This window comes from Myxocyprinus asiaticus, chromosome 49 (genome assembly GCF_019703515.2).
Source record: "Myxocyprinus asiaticus isolate MX2 ecotype Aquarium Trade chromosome 49, UBuf_Myxa_2, whole genome shotgun sequence".
In the NCBI taxonomy this organism is placed as follows: domain Eukaryota; kingdom Metazoa; phylum Chordata; class Actinopteri; order Cypriniformes; family Catostomidae; genus Myxocyprinus; species Myxocyprinus asiaticus.
The window spans coordinates 9,084,158-9,098,843 of NC_059392.1; the positions used below are offsets into that span (position 1 = coordinate 9,084,158).

Consider the following 14,686-nt stretch of genomic DNA (forward strand, 5'->3'; position numbering starts at 1 on the left):
TTGGCAAAAATGTGCACATTTTCTATCAGATCTAGCAGTTAATGTAGATAGAGCTTTAATTGTTGGTGACTTCAACATTCACATAGATAATGAAAATGACACATTTGTTGGATCCAAGGGTGTCAATTTACATAAAACAGAAGAGGGTCTGAGCAGAATGATAAATCTTTACATTTAGACTTTATGGCTTTTTTGATGCTCTATTGTGACTGACCTTTCTGTAATTTAATGTCGGTTAAGTGTGTTTCATGTGGTGAAATGAGTACGATGCCTTTCAGCCGATCATGCGTTGTTACTGGTGGGATGTGAGAGAGAGAGAAAGAAAGATGTTGAAAAGAAAAAGAATCATGTTGCATATCAAGCGGTTTATTTTCCTGCATGGAATGGTGAACACAAAAAGATGCCTAGATGCATTTATAATAGGGGCATCCTTTGGCTGTCTATGTCATTGTCTTCTGCCTAAAACTAATTTTTAAAATGCATAAAAATGCTCTCTTCTTACCAACATCCTCAGAATGATCTAGATTTAGCTTCATCAACACTGATGCGACAAATAACCTTCAAAACATACAGCATACTTGTAACATCCATTTACAATGGGGGTTTCACCTCAGTATCCTACACTTTTCAAGTATAGGAGTACTCTATACCAATAAAAAGAAGAAGTAAGTCCATAAATACATACAAAATGGAAAGCAAAAAAATTAAAATAAAAACAGGAAACAGGAAAGTTTTCAACTTAAATCCAGTTCCCCAGAGGACAAACAAAACCAGTTCTATTTATGTGGCCTTAATACAAACAATCAGAAAATTCATAACTAGTTTTTCCTCATTTAATCAATGTTACAAAAGTCCTGCATTATAAAATAGGGCAGCTTTAAAATCAGTGTAATTAATAAAACTATACAATATACAAACATCAAATCTCCCATACTCAGGTGCGTCCGCCCGAACTCTGTCAAACTAATCGTTTCGATTTGTTCGCTTCTCCCAACGTCTTCTCCACTTTGTACCAAAAAAACTAGATTACACACACAACACAAGAACAAAAACAGACTGCCCAAACTATTGCTTTTAAATTCTTTGTCTCTTTTTTTCTCTTTCTTTAAAAAGGGTGCAATTTTGTCATTATCTTACACACATACAGCCAATCACGCTGATTAGATGCCAGGCATCTATATATATATATATATATATATATAATATATATATATATATATATATATATATATATATATATATATATCCGTGCAATCATGATTCCCTTCGCTCTTTTAAGCCCTGGAAGATTATTTTTTGTGTGTTTTTTAAATGTTTTTCTTTCATTTATCACAATTGTCATTGTTTTATATTTAGTGCAGACAATTAAGAAAGTAATGCCCAACTCATTTCTAAAGGGTAGGCAAGAACAATGACAAAACAAAATGTCACACTAGAAAAAATAACACAACCCACACAAGTGTAACTACTAAACCATCACATCAGATGCCTGGGAAAGTCTTCCCCATAATTTTTTTCTTAAATGATATATGCTATATATATATAAAAAAAAAACAAAAAACAAAAAAAAAACAGGTAAACATTTAATACAACATGGAACTTTGTCAAAATGTACATAAAACGTGGGCATAAAATGTGGGCATATGCATTTTTTGTTGTTGTCCTGGACGTTTTCGCTCTTCAAAATGTGGTGTTGGTGATGGAAAGGAAGTTTTCTTGTTTTAAGGCTCGCTTATGACAAAGTAAGTAGAATACCCAAGCGAGGCTGATGTGGACTTCATAAATGTCATGTTTTGATGGGTATGATAAAAACTGACGTTCAGCCACTCAACCTTTCAAGTGCAACACTCACTTTGGTAAAACAAAAATATATAAAAAAAAAAAAAGAAAAAAAGAAAAAAAAAAGAAAGAAAAGAGTGCAAGCAAGTATTGCATATGAATTCTTTTCTTCACTATTCATCTGGGAACAAAAAACAACAGGAAGACTGAAAAGAAAAAGAAGTAGTCTTCATTTCGAAATTGCAGCAACATCCATTAAATATCAATACACTAGTGTTAAATCAAAAATATGAGGAAGGTGAGGGCTTGATGCTTTAAGCTTGCAAATGATTGACTTTTGGCTGGTTGAAGTGTAAAAGATCACATTTTAAGGTCTTGTACAGACCTTAAAATACACTGAGGACTGGCAATTACCAATAGTGATGTGATGTAGTAAAATGGTAGAGAGTAATACTGCGTATTATCCTTAGCAAATGCCATTTTTATTAGCATTGATTTTTAACCTTACGGCCAGCAGAGCGAATTTGTGTGTAAAACGTTCATGAATCCATTCTTGCGTAAACTGTCCCATTTGTCAATTTACACAAGAATGGATTTACGAACGAATTTGTGTTTTAAGAATAAGGCCCAATCTTCCCAAGTTACTACACAATGGAAGGTGGTTTAAAATGGTAAGAAAAAATATTCCCCACATTGCAGCTTGTGCAATTCATCAACTAGACCATCGCTCAAGGCACACTGATGTTCCGTGAAGTTTGAGAAGGGAAAATGAAATGCGAACATTGCAAACATATGAAAATGATTGTTCTGACGGGAATAAAGAAGGGAGGGAAACGTTGCAGAAATTATGACAAGCTTAGAAGAGTCAGAGATATGTTAAGCTGGTTGACTGTGAAATCAGCAGTAAAAATACCCTTTCACAAGGGACCAAACAAATACATTATCGGCAAGTGCCTGATGTTGGGATTACAATATTTTTTCCCACACTACTTTAACTCTACATAACCTATGTAAAAATGTGTCACTAACACTAGAACATGCAATTATTTTCTTTTAAACTTTACTGAGCTTTGATCGACAGTGGATGAGGCTGTAAGTGTATATATATATATATATATATATATATATATATATATATATATATATATATATATATATACATTTCTTTATAGAAAACAGAAAATCAAATTAAAAACTAAAAATACAAAAAACGTTTTTGTTTTTTTTAAAACTGCATGCGAGGGAACGGAAGAAATGCATTCTTTTTGTTTTTTTCAATCTTCACATTTTTTTACGCAATTTTCAGAAGTGCTGGAGAGGAAGTCCTTGCCGTACGTTGAATATTTCACCCCCAGTATTGACAACCTGTGACTACATACGACAAGCAGAAGTGCTTTCGCCTGAGAAAGGCATACGAAAAGGTCTCCATTAGCTGTAGGGAAACCAAACTTTGACAACATTTTAAGGTACAAGTTCTTGCGTATTGTGATCATTTTACGATCCTGAATTTGCTACGCAAGAAATTTGAACGCTGATTTTTCCACTTTCCATTAAAATAAGTTAATCACCTTAGTGTTTTGGAAATTAACTACCAAAGCGTTCAGAAATCGTAAAAAATTGATTGTTCAAATGGCAAAATTTCTTAAAGGGATATTTGTTCTACAATACTAACAAATTTACAGGATGAACAAACAATCAATCAAACACACACACACAAAAAAACCAACAACATATAAAACAGTTACAGCTCCCGTTATTTCTCACAAGGCTATTTGTTCTATTTTTCTCATTACATTTTTTTCTTTTTGTACCCCGATATTTTAGAGTCCCAGAGGTATAAACGGACTAGGAAGAAAAATATATATATATTTATATATATTTATATATATATATATATATATATATATATATACTTTTCAACAATCGCTTCAATGATCTATCTTACAAAGATATTTAACAGTCCAACATCTGTCCAACAAAATTGCACTTTCCTCAATTCAATATTCACGGTTAACCTTGATCGTTGTTTTCCTGTCAGTTCATGGAAGCTCAAACCTTCACTCGGCCCTTTTGTATTCTCTGTAGCGTGCGATAGACCTTAAACTGGGGTTTTAGTAGAAAGAACTGAAATGACTTTGTACGAAAACACAAAATATGAACATGCCTCCAAGAGGGGAGATGTTTCCGAAAGGAATCTCCCGTTAGCATACCGTAAATTACCTGACTGATATCAAACATCACCGTTCATGATCTCTTCATTGCCTGCCCCATGATGACAAATGACAAAACAACACAAAGAATGGGAGAAGGGGGTTTGATGGTGTCTTGTTGAGTCCTTGATTTTGAGTTAATGGTGGTGATGGTGGTGGAGGAAAGATGAGGAAATGGTCCTGGCCAGAAGACGCAATGAAGTCAAAGAAGAGATTTTAGCTGGTGGTATCTGACCCAGGTAAAACCTCTGTGCCTTCCAACCACCAATGTTCACCAATGCGAAACCATTTAGATCCATCAAAATGCGAATAAGGGAAAGGCAGAGATTCAACCCTTGGCCATAGTCTGCACTCAATTTAAATTGATAAGAGGCTTGGCTCTCGATGCATCCGATTTGTCTTCAAGACCTACCATAGGCACAGATGAGGGAAGATCTATGATTGCGTCCTGTTACATTTTCATTGTCAGTCTGTGAGGGTGAACCAAAAAAAAAAAAAAAAACACAACTAAACAAAACAAAACAATAAAAAAACAACAAAAAAGTGCATGTTTTCAAAAAGCAAAACAAAAAAAACAAAGCTCTTCTTTCAAGCTCCACTCTGAGAAGAGCTGGACAGCTTCTATATATGAATATATGCATATAAACCATACATATGGAAGAATACATATGGACTATATAGATATATAGTAAGTGTGTGTAAGCAAGTTGAATTGATTCCTCTTTTGTTCCAGGGCTTGGGCAGGGTTCTGCTGGAGCCATGCTGTGGGTCTGTCCGGTATTGGGGCAGCAAGTGGCTTCTCTCTGTTCAGACTGGTGTACATGTTTGCGGGTCGTACTCAGGGAAGACAGATGGGGTGGTCGAGTGACCTCGGGACCGGCCGGTCCATGTCGGGAGTCTTTAGCCCAGGTACCACTACAATGACAAGACAGAGATGGATGATGTTTGGTGTGCGAGGTTCATTGTTTAATGGTATATGTAATCTGTACCTCTAACAATCAGTATTATCATCAGTGTATGAATTATACATAGAGTGAATTTTTGTGGTTAATATATTTGGGGGGCAATGTACGGAAGTTCGTCGTATGCAACCAAAACTTTCGGTATTTCGGTGCCCCTAGCACAGTAAGCCAAACCCCAACTATCAAAAAAACTTTATAAACATGGGTGATTCTCACGAAACTGGTTTAAAAAAATGCCCTGATCATATTTAGACCAATCCATACAAAAAACTTGAAATTATATTTTGCACAAAGAAAATGAAGCCTGCATTTAGGACCATTAACCCATTAAACTCTATGGACCTGCCGACAGGTCCAAAGGGGGGCACTATATCGTGAAAAAAGTTTATGTTTAAAACATTAAAGTCCCCGTATACATAAGTCAGGCATATGAGGTATCATTTGAAAGCTTACAGTCTGAACTTTTCAGAGATTTCAGATCACTTCAGCATTTGTTATATAAAATAACAAAACAAGGCCTCAAAAAATTCAGGTCGCAAATTAGCGGCCCTAGAATTAATGGGGTAGAAATATTTATATGAAAAAAAAGGTCTTTCACATAGCACCTAAATGGACAATTCATATACCAATTGAAAGCTCTTATTCTCAGGAATGCGGATGTAGATCTTATTCTGTAGCCCTAATATCACAGTTCGAAAGATTTTCAAAAGAATCACAAAATGAAACATGATTTCTGTAAGACATTTAATACAAACATATCTTTTATGCTCCGATAACTGCTGCTGTCAGCCCCAAGTAGCTAAAAACTTTATATCTGCTTTTACTTTAGGCAATTTTCAAAAAAATGAGCCATTTTTTACTTGTCTGTGAGCTTGCTTGTCTGAATAATCCAATGTTATATCTTAGCCGTCCAGAAATTTTTGCCATCTAGCAGGAAACGCATGCCAAACAAATCATCAGAAAATATTTTTTTGACTATTGATGATAAAATATTTGTTTTATATCATCGCAAAGGGTAGGATCTCCACTTTCTAATGACATCTAAATTGAGCTTCTAGTCCACTCAGAGGCCATATTCTATGAAACAACAGGGGTGGTGCATGAACTGAAAATTAGACTGAATATTGAGGGCTAAAATGCGTTAGAGCGCCACCTTCATTTCAGTTCTGTATATTGTGATGGAATGTGATAAAGAAAAAAATATTTTATCTAGTGCTTGCTGCCATCTAGTGGAATGAAATGAGAATTTTCAAAGTGAGGTAAAGTGAACAGAACCAGAATTACATGTTTGCAAAGATAGGACAAAACATTTTTATCATAAGATTATAAACGCATACAATATTTTTTTATGAAAAATGTAGGTCTTTTTAATATTTGGAGGGTTCTCTGAAAAATGTAGAATTTTTTTTTGCAATTATTCCACAGGATGTGTTAGGGATGGGCACGAATACTCGAGTACTCGGGTACTCGGACATGGCAGCAATGATCAATCATGAAAACGATGATCGATCATTCATGATGTGACTTTTCACTTAATTCAAAATTCAGTGGCAATTACCTGACAGCTAAACACAAACGTGTCAAATAGGGAGTTTATTTTTAATTTTGAGATTGATTACGTTGTGATTTTAAGGGGTACACTGATTGTCAGAGACGTCTCATAGCAACCAAACTGATATACAACGCTGCAATGCTATCATTACGATCATCAAAAGAGAGTGTAATTAACCGTGTTTTGGACACCTGTCTCTGCTAAATGTTTGCTAAACGTGTTTTATTATATTTTAACTGTAAGATCTTTGACTCATTAATGGATATTATTTAATAAAAGTGAATGTTTGTCACTGACTGTAAACCTCCCTGCCTTGGGTGACGTAACACACACCTGCATCTCGACGAAATGGGCGATGAAGATTTCCACAAAAGTCTCCAAGTTAAAAGTCTGACATAAAGTGTCATTCCGTTGCACTTTCCCCAGCTGAAAGGTGGAAATTCCGACTGTCCGAGTTGAATGGAACACTTCATGAATAATCACAGCAACAACAATATGGAGCATCGCGGCTTTCCCCACAGGAGCAAACACTTGGGGATGGACACACACACACCAGGCGTATGGCAGTGGACTCAATGCGTTGAAACAGTGCATATACAGCAGGCGAGTGTTTCAAACAGTTAGAGAGAGCGCAGCTAAATGGAACAGAATGCAGCATCTTCAAAACTGAACTTCAATTTAACACGCATATTAAAAACGCGATGGTTATGGCGTCTCCTGTTAAGCCAAATGCAATTTGAAAATAGACGGTTCAGACAGTCACTAAAAAAATACTTGTGCGTGCTTACTAAGATTACTACGGTAACCTGAAGGAAGAACTGACAGACGTGTCAAAAATGTTTGTCAGACATGTTATTATATATACAGTTATGTACATGTCATTGCCCCTCGAGTACTCGACGAGTACCAAAAATGCACCAGAGTATAAGGGGGTAAAGGAATATTCTGGTTAAGCTCAGTCAACAGCATTTGTGGCATAATGTTGATTACCACAAAAAATTATTTGAACTCATCCCTCCTTTCCATAAAAAACAAAACAAAACACAAAATCAATGTAACAGTGAGGCACTTGCAATGGACGTGAATAAGGCCAATTTTTGGAGGGTTTAAAGGAAGAAATGTGATGCTTACAGTTTTAGAAAGAAACTTACATTCATTCTTCTGTTAAAGGGGTTATGAAACGGAGAATCAAATTTTCCTTGATATTTAGACAAGAGGTAACTGTACTATAAAACATACTGTAAATTTCAGAACTCAAAACTTCCTCCCCAGTCTAAAAAGAGCATTTATAGTTGCCACCCTGCTGAAAGGTCTCGTTTTGAAATCTGTCTGTTCGTGATGTCATGAAACATTGCTAATTTGTATTTACACATCCCACAACATGCGTCATCGCACCCTTGGCCCCGCTCACTGGCGCGCAGTTCAAGTCAAGAGAGGAGGCCTTCCGTGGCTAACTATTCCTATCATAACACCAAAGAGGGACCCATCTGGACTATTTTGAATTATTTTGTATATAAACATGAACTACACAGATTCTTTGACTGCTGACATGTATCTCGTCACTTTTAAAAGATGCGGTGTCAAGTTACAACTTTGAAAGAGAGAAGCAGTTCTCTTATTCCGCTGCTGCCTCTGTCTTGGACGTGTTCTTTTGCCCGCCTGTGCTATTTTTAATTGTTGGTGTGCGTAAACACAGGACGTCTTTGACGATGAACATCTTTGACTGTTTCGGTGTGTTTCCGGTGAAGTGTGCTTTCAGTATGTGTGTATCATTTCACCGTGCATTAAACTATGATGTGTTCATTTTTTTTGGCTCATGTCAGCATGGATTGCTTGTGAACAGTTATAATGTGATTCAACTTTGCAAAGGAACTGTTATTTAAGGATGGAGCAGTTAAAAACACTTCAAATTAGCAAGTAAACTGTTTCATTCATGAATATTTCAAATGTCACGCCTGTTTGGTAGTTTATGGTGCTGAGTGTTAACAGCTATTCTTGAGATGAACAGTTTAATATATTCAGATGCAATGTGTTGGATGTGCGTTATGTGTAAACCCTGCAATCTTGAGTTTGAGTTTGCTGAATTTGAGGGGCTGCATGATGTTAGCCAATCAGAACAGTGTCTTGTGTAAGTGTCAACAGAGGGCCAAAAACAGGGTGGAAAATTATTATATATTTCTAAATTGTGACTGTTTTGGTGCAATTATTTTTTATAACATTATCATTGGACCTCAGAGAAGATAATGAAATTATAAAAAAAAGCACTTCATGACCCCTTTAAAACTTGTGTATTATTTAAGCTGTAAAGTTGTTTAAATCGCCATTTACAGGGATTACAGGGTTTACGTGTTACGTTTTCATAGCAACGAAGTTGTAAAATTGGCTATAACTTTACACAGAAAAGGTTAGGAATTGATTTTATCAACCTAAAATCATGTTAACATGCATATTGTTTACATCTTGTGGCTATACATTTGAAACAGTGAGTACTTTAACGTTTACGGATTGGCACCATTTACTTCCATTATAAGTGCCTCACTGGAACCCAGATTTCTGCTTTTTTCAAGAAAAGAAGGGACGAGTTGAAATAAATTTTTGTGGTAATCAACAGTGTGCCACAAATGCTGTTGATTGAGCTTAAGTTGTATTGAACCTGGAATATTCATTTAAGTTGGTGCTTGACTCTGCAACGACTTGTACGACCATTCACCACTTGACTAACATTCTTTCACTCTCTTTCTGTTTCTATCCATCTGCCTTTACTGAGCTTTCTGCCACACAGAACTGGAGTAATGCTGTTGCACTGGTGTTTGTGGACTCGACTGGTAAGGTTAACCTGCTGTACCCCTGTAATCCTTCAGTGAAATGGACTTATTGATTGCTTTGCTCCATTGTTCATGTTTCCAGCAAATGAGCAAGTGTCGTTTGGTCCTCCCACATTTTTTTACTCCCTCGCTCACTCCATTCTCCCCTCCCATTTCCAACTTCCCTCCTCCCACCAAGTTCAAGTTCATACTGGTGTTACATCATGTCTGGTTGCCAGGGACAACCAGACAGCCGTATACGTGACTATCATTAGCAAGACCGGGCCTTGCCTCCCTATCCCTCTTTCTCTCTCTTCCTCTCTTTATCCCTTTTTCCCCTGTTCCTTTCGTTCTCTTCCTCACTATTCTCTCTCTCTGGCCGGCATTCTGTTCAAGCGATCCACCCCGTCCAGCCCCTGCTGCAAATACACACACTTTTAATTCAGTGCGTGCCGAGATTTACACACACTCCTCCCACTGCTCAGCTTCTTGTACACACACACACACACTGTCCACCAATCAACAGCCATGATTAATTAAGCCTACTTCAGTTTTTAGCCAATCAGAGCTAAAGGACTCCCTTCTATTTTGAAACATGCAAAGAAGGCTACACTTAAAAATACAAATAAGATACCCTACATTAATGCTCTCACTATTTTTATTTTTAAATATGTCTACTAAAAATGTTCAAAAGTACTGTATATGTACATGCATCACAGGAGATCTATGACATTTTTGTAAAAAAGTCATGAAAATTCCAACCACAGTGTCATTTTCAGCACCTCTCAAATTCTGTATTGTGTTTTATAGAATTCTTTGGAGGAAATTATGCTGACATTTTTAACTTTGTCTTGCTAAACATGGCTAATAAGCTTGCTAAACAAAAAATCTTCCGTTTTATTTATCGTAACAATTAAATAATATTTGTACACTTTTTGCATAATTTGGCAAAATTACAGCTTGATTGGAAATGACGCCCAATTAAGTGATATTAACCTTGAATTTTCTTTGTTTTCTTCAAACATCCCTTCTCCAATATTTCATCTCAAGCATGCTCTTCACTGAAACTTTTGGCGACTTGGTTAACAAGTATGCTAACTTCGGAAAAAACTTGATTAGGGGCAAACATGGTGGAACTGATGCCACAACTGTGGGACAGTTGAAATTGTTTTTTTTTTTTTTTTTTAATGATAGGGATAATTTTCAGACTATATATTTGAAAATGTTTTGTTTATTTCACTCTTTGTTTAGATTTTCATAGTTTTAAACATGTAAAAAAAAAAAAAAATGAATAATGGATTTTCATAGTTTAATATTGAAAATCTGGGTCTGGGACAAGGCGAAAACGATTTTAAAATGTGAAAAATTTGAAATGATAAAGGCCTGATAAATTGATTCTAAGTCAGTGTGTCCTTTATTTAACAAAAAGAAAAAAAAGTTGAAATTTGTTAGTTATAATAAAAATGAACCCCATCCCTTCGGGATGAAATTGTCAGAATTCGAAGAAACACAGTAAAACTTTCTAGAAAGCCTGTATACACTGTGTAATGGATTATAAATGTATTCATATGTCTCATTAAACCTTATAATCAGCTGTACGTTCTTGTAAATAATTGTTACCACATTACATTATAATGTTTTTACCTTTAAAGAGTACAATAAATAAAAATACATGAACAAAATGAAATTTAATGTTATACTGCATTGTCATCTTTAAATGTGTCAACATGAATGGGTAAGGTGTTATAATGTATTTTAACTGAAGTAACGTTTGTTATGAAAAGATATAACAGATAACAATATGACACATTATGAACACCTATTTGCATTATATTAACTGTACAGGCTTCATAGAAAACGTTACAGGGTAATACAGTAATGAACTAATAACGTTTAGAACAATTCAATCAATCATTCTCAACTGCCAGATAGAGTGGATTCTATCAGGCTGGACACGTCCCAGACATTCGCATCGAGATATCGGGTTTACGGCTTGTTTAAATTCTATTGCTCACCACAAGCGTAGCGGAGAAACTGGAAGGTTAGTTTTTAATCAATAGAAGTTGCTGACTCTGGACTTCTGCGCTCCGGTGCAGTGCAGCTTCCTTGTGTCTTTGTCTATTGGCTCGACCACTCTGAAACTTTTCCTCCCCCCACCCCCTACCACTGTCCTGAGAAGACTTTTGGAGATGATATTCTGCAAAGAGAGAGGCAGCGTGCAAGGTTTTCTTCTATATTTGCCATAACTTTGTGGACAGTGGGGTAATGTTACAACACAGTGGGCAGTACTGACAGCTATGATTTAGGCTGCAGATATGCAGCAAGCAGGAGCATGGAGGGAAGAGAGACAGACAGACAGATTATAAAAAGGTGTGAAATTACAACCTGTCAGTCTTACTTTTTTGATAAGGGTGGTCTTTTGTAACTGGAGCAAAAATGACAATATGAAGAGAATAATTTATGTACAAACCATCCAATTGTCAACAAAAAACAGATTCCAAAACTAGATTGTACAATTTTCTGCAAAATTGTGAGCCTTTGTCACAATTTAATGGTGTTGTGGGTGTTTGCCAGGGCACTTACTAAGGTGTTTTTCCTTGTTATGTGGTTGCTAGGTTGGTCTGGGTGGCTGCTTACTATTCAAAAGAGCCCACCCCCATGTCTCTATGATATTCTGGTCCCTAGATATGCGTCTAATGTCAAAAGTCTAAAGGAGTTTTTGTGCATTTTAGCAACTGCCAGGTGAAAATAGTAAGTCTGATTGCTTAAAATAATAGCAAACATCTCTCTGCAACAAACTGCATAATTTGAGGTATCATTCATGTCCGTAGCACAAACGCTGCAGAACAAGCTACGAACCAAAGTTTAATAGTTAGGTTCAGGGGTCTGTTCAAATCCCTAATCCTAAGTATAAGCAATAATAACAGTGATGCTTGCCTTAGCAAGTACCACTAATTAATCTTTTCATTGGCTCTTGGCTCAAAAAAATCCTCAAAAGTCCTTTGCGGTGAGGTGAGATACTGTGCCAGAGGAATTAAAGTGGTTTCACACACATCCGTACCATCCGTTCCTGTTTTATAGACTCTCTACTAATGGATGATGTTAAGATTTAATTAGGGGTGACAGAACCTTGATCAGTATAAAAATTTACCCAGAGTAAAACATCAAGTGTAAAAGGAATCTTTCATCCCAAAAGTACTGTCAAAGACTGTAACAGTTGCATTGTCGGATAGCTCATCTTGACCCTGAGTGAGAGTAAGCTTACGAAGAGTGCTTAGAGACCTACTGCCCTACAAAGCCAAAACGCAGTAACTACGGCAAGACTGAAACTGAGAAAAATGGCTCAGTTATTGAGGTTATTGAAATGTGGATTATAAAATAGTCTCCCTCGGTTTTCTCTGAATCGGAACATAGTTGAGTTAAATCCGTCTGTCAGAGGACACATCATAGTCTAAGAGACCTGATTTCAGTCATAACTCACAGTAAAATGTAGTTACTGTGTTTTGCCTTTGCAGGGAAGCTTAGCTCAGACCAAAAAACAAGAGCCCCATTGCCGAGGAGCCTGCCCTTTGCCAAAGAGTGAAAGAAATGCAGTTTTCTTTTGGCCGTATGACGGAAAATAAGTTGGCATAGACGGGTGACCACAAAGCTCACAAGTGGCCAGTGCTTGATTCATCCCCCTTCCAGTGGCTGTATAGTCTTCACAGCCAAAAATGAGGGAGTAAGGGAGAGGTGTAAACCACAAAAACCTCCTTTCCCGCAGCTGGCGTTTCCACAGACAGTAAAGAAGAGTATATTGTGCTTTTGTGTGGTTACATGATTACACCCTTGTTCCTCCTCCCACCCTCAACCCTGCTACCACATTCCCTGGCCTGAGGCCTTCCCTTCTCTTCAATTCTGTTTCCTCTTCTCGATTTTTCCCACCTTTTCCTCTTCTCCATAGCCGGAACCACTATTTTCTTTTTTAAATATTTAAACTTTTCTAATTCATTGGATACTGGTTCTTTAATATCACGTCTACCATTAGGAGCCACCATTTAAATGATTTTTTAAGGAACGGTATTATACAACTTAGCAATCAAAAAGTAATTATCTGCATATCTGTTATCGGCACAAAAAAAAAAAAAAAATAAAAAAATATTGTATCGTAAAATAATGATTGATCTTTACATTTAACTTGATGTAAGATGGGTTGGCTAGTTCTTTGGGTCTCACAGTAGAGGTGGTCTCCATCATGGAGCTCTGCACAATGGAGGGTAAACAGGCGAGGTGTCAGGGCCTCAGTGTGCGGCTGCAGGGTGTGTAGGAAGAGAGGGATTGTAGGACCAAACCTCTCTTTGCTCTCAAACTCTCTTTCTTTATCTCCCAAGAGATTGAACTGCGCTGCAGGCCCAGGAAGAGCGAGAGATCGGGAGCGAAAAACCAAAGAACAGACCAAGAGATAGTGAACGATCAAGATTCAGCACAAAAACAAATTTGTTTCCCGCTTGCGCGAGGGAAAGCCAGACGTCCTGCGGGCTGCACATGAGCTGATCCATGAACGTCCCTGAACTTTGTGTGAGAGACAGCAGGATTGACGATACCTCGGTCTGTTCAAACAACCTTGCGCTGACCACACAAACATCTTCTCCAAGCATTTTCTTAATGGAGCATTCCTTTTTCCTAAACGTACTGTTTGGACGGAGTCTCTAGCCACCCACGCAGAGTCAACACACACGGTTTAAATGTGAGTGTAACATGTGTTCACTTTGGCAGGAAGGGTATTTACGGGATTAAGTCATTTCCATGCCTACAACCAGAACGACGTTCTGGCATGTGGTTAGCGCTTACCATGTAAAGCTGAGAACTAGAGGGTTATGGTGCTATATATTGATGTACGTTTCACAAATTAATCATTCTTTTGATATGTCATAGGTTTTCGGTCCAGTGCAAACAGAAGCAATTGTGTTCACATAAATAATGGTGAGTGTGATTTGGAGGTTGCCTTTTTCACTCTTAAATTACATTTTTACTCCATTGGTTCAGGGATTGGGCTAGGATGTAGGGTTAATAAAATAAGCATTCCTGTTGACTATTACGTCAGTTACAACTAAAAATACAACTCGCTTTGGTGCCACCGGGTGGGTGGATATTTCGCATAATTCCCCTTAACAAAACTTCCAGCTTTAGCCATTAGGGGCAATGGTTTCAAATGCCGGTAAGCACAGACCATTTTCAGCAACAGAACTTTCGACCTACTGTTGCCGAATTCACAGTGAGATCAGTCTGGATAGCTAGACATCACAGAGTAATAACATCAGTATTCTAGTTACTAGTTTGTTATTTATTTTACTACAAAACAGAACATGTAAAATGCTGGACAGCGATTTTTTTTAATTT

The 14,686-nt window shown here is 37.0% G+C and overlaps 1 protein-coding gene across 1 annotated transcript in view; it reads right to left on the bottom strand.

The window, feature by feature from the left end:
• Positions 1 to 350: 350 nt before the first annotated feature.
• The window catches only part of LOC127437993 (nuclear factor 1 A-type-like), a 190,320-nt gene continuing 175,984 nt past the window's right edge, over positions 351 to 14,686 (bottom strand). The window contains exon 12 of the mRNA XM_051693197.1: positions 351 to 4,904. Coding sequence (XP_051549157.1) covers positions 4,890 to 4,904 — 15 coding nt within the window. The 3' untranslated portion in view covers positions 351 to 4,889. The remainder of the gene's footprint in view (positions 4,905 to 14,686) is intronic.